The sequence below is a fragment of the Pocillopora verrucosa genome, chromosome 5 (assembly GCF_036669915.1).
Source record: "Pocillopora verrucosa isolate sample1 chromosome 5, ASM3666991v2, whole genome shotgun sequence".
In the NCBI taxonomy this organism is placed as follows: Eukaryota; Metazoa; Cnidaria; class Anthozoa; order Scleractinia; family Pocilloporidae; genus Pocillopora; species Pocillopora verrucosa.
The window spans coordinates 21071030-21077870 of NC_089316.1; the positions used below are offsets into that span (position 1 = coordinate 21071030).

General features: G+C 39.4%; 1 protein-coding gene across 1 annotated transcript; it reads left to right on the forward strand.

The window, feature by feature from the left end:
• The first annotated feature begins 376 nt into the window (after positions 1 to 376).
• On the forward strand, positions 377 to 3326 carry LOC131800275 (tetratricopeptide repeat protein 28-like). Its single transcript, XM_059117963.2, has 2 exons — positions 377 to 2121; positions 2412 to 3326. The coding sequence occupies exons 1-2, from the start codon at positions 697 to 699 to the stop codon at positions 2421 to 2423; spliced, it is 1437 nt and encodes a 478-aa protein (XP_058973946.2). The 5' UTR covers positions 377 to 696; the 3' UTR covers positions 2424 to 3326.
• The last annotated feature ends 3515 nt before the right edge of the window (positions 3327 to 6841 follow it).

The following is a 6841-nucleotide window of genomic DNA, read 5'->3' on the forward strand; positions in this document are numbered from 1 at the left end:
CATCTAAAAATTGCTAAAGAAGTGGGAGACAAGGACGGAGAGGGAAAAAGTAATGGCAATCTCGGCAACGTTTATGACAGTCTAGGAGACTTCAAAACAGCCATCGAGTACCACCAACGTCATCTAGAAATTGCTAAAGACGTGGGAGACAAGGTCGGAGAGGCAAAAAGTTATGGCGGTCTCGGCAACGCTTATCAAGGTCTTGGGGAGTTTAAAACAGCCATCACCTACCATCAACGTCATCTAGAAATTGCTAAAGAAGTGGGAGACAAGGCCGGAGAGGGAATCAGTTATTACAATCTTGGCGTTGCTTATACGAGTCTACGAAAGTTCAAAACAGCAATCGAGTACCATCAACGTGGTCTAGAAATTGCTAAAGAAGTGGGAGACAAGGCCGGAGAGGGAAACTTTTATGGCAGTCTCGGCAACGCTTATGACAGACTAGGACAGTTCAAAACAGCAGTGGAGTACTATCAACGTCATCTAGAAATTGCTAAAGAAGTGGGAGACAAGGCCGGAGAGGGAACCAGTTATTGCCATCTCGGCGAGTATCATCTCTGTCAAAGAGAGTTGGAAACGGCAATCGAGTGTTTTGAACGTGGCCTCGAAATATCCAAAGAACTGGGAGACAAGACTGGAGAGGCGTGCTCACTCCATTCTCTTGGAAGAAGTTTTGAGTGCCTAGGAAATCTTGTGATGGCCTTTGACTATTATCACTCGAGTGTAGAGTTGTATGATGATATCAGGGCAAGTCTTCAACTCAACGATCGGTGGAAGATTTCTTATCGTAATCAGCACCAAAGTGCATACAAAGGTTTGTGGCGTATAAATCTCAAACAAGGTCAAGTTGTAAAGGCTCTTCTTGCCGCAGAGAAAGGACGTGCTCAAGCTCTGAGAGATCTGATGGACACAAGATACCAGCCTAAAGATTCTTCAACGCACAGCGCATCATTTGATTCTCTGAGTTGGGTTCCATTGAACACAGTTTTCATAGCTATTAATGGACCTTGCATTTACTTCTGGATTCGCCTTAGTGAAGCTAACATCCAGATGAGACAGGTACACGTCAATGATTATAAGTTTGAGAATGAATTGGAATGTCTCATCCAGCAGCTGAACAAAACTGTTCTGAAGGAGATCCGTGAAAGAGATACTGTTAAAATCGAAAGTCTTCCTCCTGATTCGCCGACAGTAAAGAAAATGGCCGATGATGTGATCCGAGTTGATGTGAGGCACTCCCAATCAAGTGCTTTAAAGAAGCTGCATGACATCATCGTCGCTCCTATTGCTGACCTGATCGAAGGCAACGAGATAACATTCGTTCCAGAGGGGCAATTTTGCCTTGTGCCTTTTGCAGCGTTGCAGGACTCCAACTCATCATATCTAAGTAATTCTTTCAGAATTCGTGTGCTTCCCTCTCTGACGACGTTGCAACTAATTCATGATTGCCCAGCTGACTTTCACATGAGGACTGGTGCATTACTTGTCGGCGACCCACGTTTCAAACACATCATCTCTGAGGGAGAACTCTTGGAGCAACTTCCAGGAGCAAGGAAAGAAGTGAAGATGATCGAACGTATCCTCAATGTTTCCCCCCTTACTGGAGAAATGGCAACAAAACATGAAGTGTTAAAACGAATATCATCAGTGGCGTTAGTTCATATTGCAGCGCACGGTAAAAAGGAAACAGGAGAAGTTATCCTGGCACCAAACACCACAAGAGATAACCCTCATCCGCAAGAGAAAGACTATCTACTGACGATGAAAGATGTCATAGAAGCTGGGTTGCGAGCACGTCTGGTTGTACTTAGCTGCTCTCACACTGCTCGTGGAAAGGTCATGGCCGAGGGTGTGGTCGGCATGGCGCGTGCACTTTTGGGTGCCGGTGCCAGATCTGTTGTGGTAACCTTGTGGGCGCTTGGCGACGAGGGAACCCTGGAGTTCATGAGTTTCTTCTACGATGCACTTGCCAAAGGCAAGAAGGCAAGTGAAGCTCTCAATCAGGCCATGAAGTGTATGAGAGAAATTGAAAAGTTCAAGGAGGTTTGGCACTGGGCACCATTTGTACTCATTGGTGACGACGTCAACCTGGATTTCAAGGATATTTCGAAGCTGAAGGAAGTAAATATTCTGTTTACACATTCTATTCAATACAAAGTTACATTAAATCATAGTTATTGCTTATATGTTTCAGTTGGGTTACGAATTAATCTTTTGCTCTGGCAAATTGAGATGCAGTAGAATCAAGAGGACACGTTTACAATGGTAACATTCTTTCTGGAAACCTGATAGGAGTAAAAAAGCAAATTTTTTAAAACAATCCTGTTGTGCAATGTATCATTTGGAGTACTAAGAAATATTTCATGGCAACTCAACTATCCTCCCTAAACTTAGATTCTTTTATTTTTCAGTTAAGGCAGTGAGCATTGGAATCCCAGGGAGTTTTAGGATACCTGCAAACGCAGATATTTGGACCATAAACCAGTAAGCTACCGATGAAATATTTGTCAAGAGTCTTCTTTTCAAAGCAGGAAGAACCAAATGACGGCCAAAGTCAAATTCAACAAGAGAACTGATTCAAAAGTTGACTTTTTGTTTGTCTGAACTGCTCTTAAGAGCTTGATATTTGATATCCTGCTGAAACTACTGGTTTTTTTTTCATATGATGTCTTGAAATTATCATGACTAGCTATGTAAAAGTTATTTTTAATCTAAGTATTACCAACTAAGAGGATTAAGGCGTTACGTTTAAGTGGAAGTTGAAACGTCTTGAAAACGTTTTCTACATTTTTTTTACAGATTTTTCTTAATCACTTTTCGTCTCATGAGTGATGTAAAGCTGTTTTAGCCATGTGCACGAGTGGAGAATTTCCATGGAAATTAGAGAATAATTAGTTGTCCGATTGCTCGTTTATCTTTTGGTTTATGTCAGATGGAAATTGTGATTAACTTTTAGAGGATTTGTAAACAGTCATTGGTACTTAAAGTTAGTTTCTGCCAATCAGAATTTGGTTTATCTGGACTTAAAATGACAGATTTTGGCCGTAATGGATTTTGGATTTAGTCTTTGTGTTAGTTAATTTTCTGAGATTTCTCCTTTAATTTTAAATGCAATAAATTGTGTTATTTTTTACAAGCAGAACGATGCAAAGGCGAAACCAGAAGTTTTGTTTTATAATTTTAGTTATGGCTTACAAAGCATTGAAGGAGGCTCAGAATGAGCTGGAAAGTTGAAGCCACATGATTTATTTAGTTTCTCCGATTAGATTGTTTACTTACTATCTAAGTACAATAAACTAACATTTAAATGTCAAACAATGAAACAAGTCGCTTGGTATTTTGTTAGAATGGAAGAGGAAATCAATAACAAATCTGCATCAACCTGCATAAGCCATTTCTTGTCGTTTGAAGCAGTATTCGCTTAATAACTTTTGCCCATTTCTTTATATAGGTTTACTGAATGAGAGACAAACTTCGATACTACTTCGACTCTATAACTGCTAATATCGATCATTGGCAACCGTTTCTTAAGATGTCACGCGACGCACTTCTTGAGCACGTTATGTGGCAGATATGATGTTTTGTCACATTTTTTCGTTTGGAGTAGTGAGCCACCCATGTCTTATTCGTTCAGCCTCTTCCCATTTCCTTGAATGGAGTTATTAAGTGAGATATTTTCAGATTTTATTTCTGCCAGTTTCATTGTCAGCCGTTCCTTGGGATGTCACGCGACGCGTTTTTTTAGTATGTAAAGCGATATGATGTTTAGTCATATATCGTTGAAGAGGCAAGAAAAAAGAAATTACCTTTCACTTTGGGAGATGGTGCTTTATTCTGTTTATAGAAAGCGTCCTCATCATGGGAGGTACCCTAGGTCGGTATGGTACGTCGAGTGTAGAAAATATGGATGCTTTTTTTTACACAATTGCAAACTTAACTAAAACAGCATGTTAAAAAAAACCGAAATTTTCTTTAAACTGAGGGCCGACCGATAAGAACTTTTTATGGCTAACGGTTAAAATTATGGCCATTTTTCTGCTGCGGCTAACCCAGACTAACACTAATTAACACATTGTAGAACGGGAAGATTTCTACAAAGTTAATTTTTCCACAAATAACGGTTAAAATTGTTCAATTTTTACACCTGACAGCTAGTTTTTTGACCCATATACGGCTAACGGTTAACCTCATGGAGACCCTTGATTAGAAATAAAAACGTTTTAGAAGGTGGCATTTGCAACTCGAATTTAGAGTGCTGGTTTATAAGGAGTAAGGAAAACCGGGAAAAACAAGCCGTGGAAAAATCCTGGAAATAAGGATCAACCTGGGAGAGACGGCCACGCATTCCTGTTATGTTCCATCTGAGATGCTTAATGAAGCTAACGCGAGATATTCACCGAGGTGAAGGCGAGCAAGGATAAATGTCCTTCCTTCTTTAAAGACTTTGTACTGGATCCGAAAAGTCAATAAGCCCTGATATTCTGACTTCACCCCAGATCTAAAAAACTGCGACAACGTAGATGTTCTAGCAGGAGTTCACTGCTGACCATGGCATATATTACAATCATTTACGAAAGAGCCATGAGAAGGGGGGAGGTGTGGTTTGAAGTTCTGTTTATCCTCCCGGGATGGGAGTGTGAATAGCTACGTGTTTTCAAGGGTAGCATCACAGGTGGGGTTCTCAAGAGTCTGAAAGGTACGATTTTAGAAGGTAAAGATAAGAATTTTCCTGAAGAATTGCTGGAATTAATAGGCTTCTTTCGTCTGCTTAGACTTTCTCCTCGTGCTCCATAGCCCTACTCCATCTACCCATCTTACAGCGGTTTTGAGTATATACCACACTGGTGAATAGTGCTTATTTTTTGGGCTGTTGGTTTGGTGTTTATCGCCTGCGCGTGTATCAACCCGGGAATCGACTTTCCAACTCTAGCTTGAAAAGAAACATTTACACTTATAGCAGTTTTTTAGTATACAACGGTGGTCAGCGGTGGTCTCCGATTAAGCGGTTGTGGTCATCCTTGACTGACTCCCATCGGCCTGTTCGGGTTGTACGGAACGGTTACTTAGAGCGGAATCACTCGAATAAAACGACGAGTTGTCTCTGAAGTAAAATTTATTCCATATTTGTCTCCTAAAATCGATGTTAGTATTTGGAGTTCAAATGTCCTTAACGGATTGCAGATTATCTTTCTTCTTAGGACTATTTGTATCTGACAAATATTACGCAAGAAAATCACGCAAACCATTTGTTGGGTAATTAGCAAGAGGTCTACTTGTTAGAATTCTAATTTATTGTTCTGTTTTTACCCTGCATCATCCTTTAGTTAAGGTTATTCGAAACATTTTAGAGCGATTTTTTTAAAAAAAGCTAAACATTGATATCATAAATTATGCTTTAAAATGTTGTTTTCTTGTCTTTTGTTGTTAACCTATATTAAATGGTGATAACACTCAGTTAAAAGCGGTTGCTCGATTGTACCGTCTTCGTAAATTTATAAAAGAATGAAATGGTTAGTTATAAGACAAAAAAGACGAGTTCCTTGATGTCATTACCCTCTGGAGTGTACGCCGGTATTTTCTCAAATTCCCGCCTAGATTCCCACGGGACACCTGTCGGGATCTCTCTCGGGATGCTGGTGAGGGGATTTGTACCAGGGAGTCAGCGGGAATACGACCGGGATCCCCGCGTGGGTAAAAATAGACCAACAAAATTGAATGAAATCCGGTTTCGCCGGTAGTCCCACCAATCCAATATTTCACTTCCACCTCACTTTCCACTTCCGCTAATTTTTTCCGAGAAAGATCAGAGGTCTTCAAGATATTAGAGTGGCTAGTTGTAAATGAATATATTCGCACGTGTGAAAGAAATCGGCCCTCGCCAAAACACTCGTGTGGTCAATGCTCACAGCTGTCTGTCAACTATGTATTCCTTCTTGCCGCTGGTTCTTTGCTCCTCTTCCAAACCCACACCATCCTTCCCAAGTCTTTCCCCTAATCACGGACCTCATTAATTCACAACGTTATTTGGTATCGTGCGCCAATTTTTACTTTTCTTATTTTCATAATATTTAAAGGAAAAAATACAACAACAACAACAAAAGCAAAAACAAAAAATAAAAGAAACACAAACAAACAAACCAAAAATAAAAAACCAAAAAACTTTCGCTTAAAACGCCCAAGCAAACGCAATATTTATTTATTATTTTTCTCTTTTTTTTCTTTCCTATATACTTGGCTTTTAGCCTAACTCAAACTGCTTGTTCTTTTTGTATATATTACCTTCCAATACCTTATACATTATCTTTAAAAAAAATGATAAAATTCAAATGTGCCAAAGAAAACTGATCAATATTAAGAATCCACTATCGTTTACAGAGAAATAGATTTAAAAGCACTTCATCTTGAATTGCAAATGTTACCATTTGCCTCCATGTTTGTCAGATAATAGAATTCCCATTTCCGAAGCCAGCAATAAAAATCCACAATCTTAAGTTGTTTTCCAATGAGTACTTTGTGTGCTTCCTTGGTCACTTCTCTACCACAATCTACGTGTTTAATAAAGTTTAGCCCATAATTTAGAGTAGCTTTCATTAGGGGAGTCACATTTTGACTCAAAAAAATTTAAAATACAAAAAAAAAAAAAAACCAAAACAACAACAACAAGAGCAACACCCAGATACAGAATGTATTATACTGTGGTAACACACGAGGGAGACTTTTGCCCCAAGCTATAGCAGATCTCCGGAAAAGTGAACCATAAAGAAAGAAGAGTGTTCTTCCTTCTGACTTAATCTCAAAGGTTTACACTAGAACGTCAAAGTTGACACTTCCAAGAGTCACA

Coding starts and splice junctions, on each gene's coding strand:
- LOC131800275 (XM_059117963.2), top strand. CDS start 697: ATGGCCTTTGACTATTATCACTCGAGTGTAGAGTTGTATGATGATATC.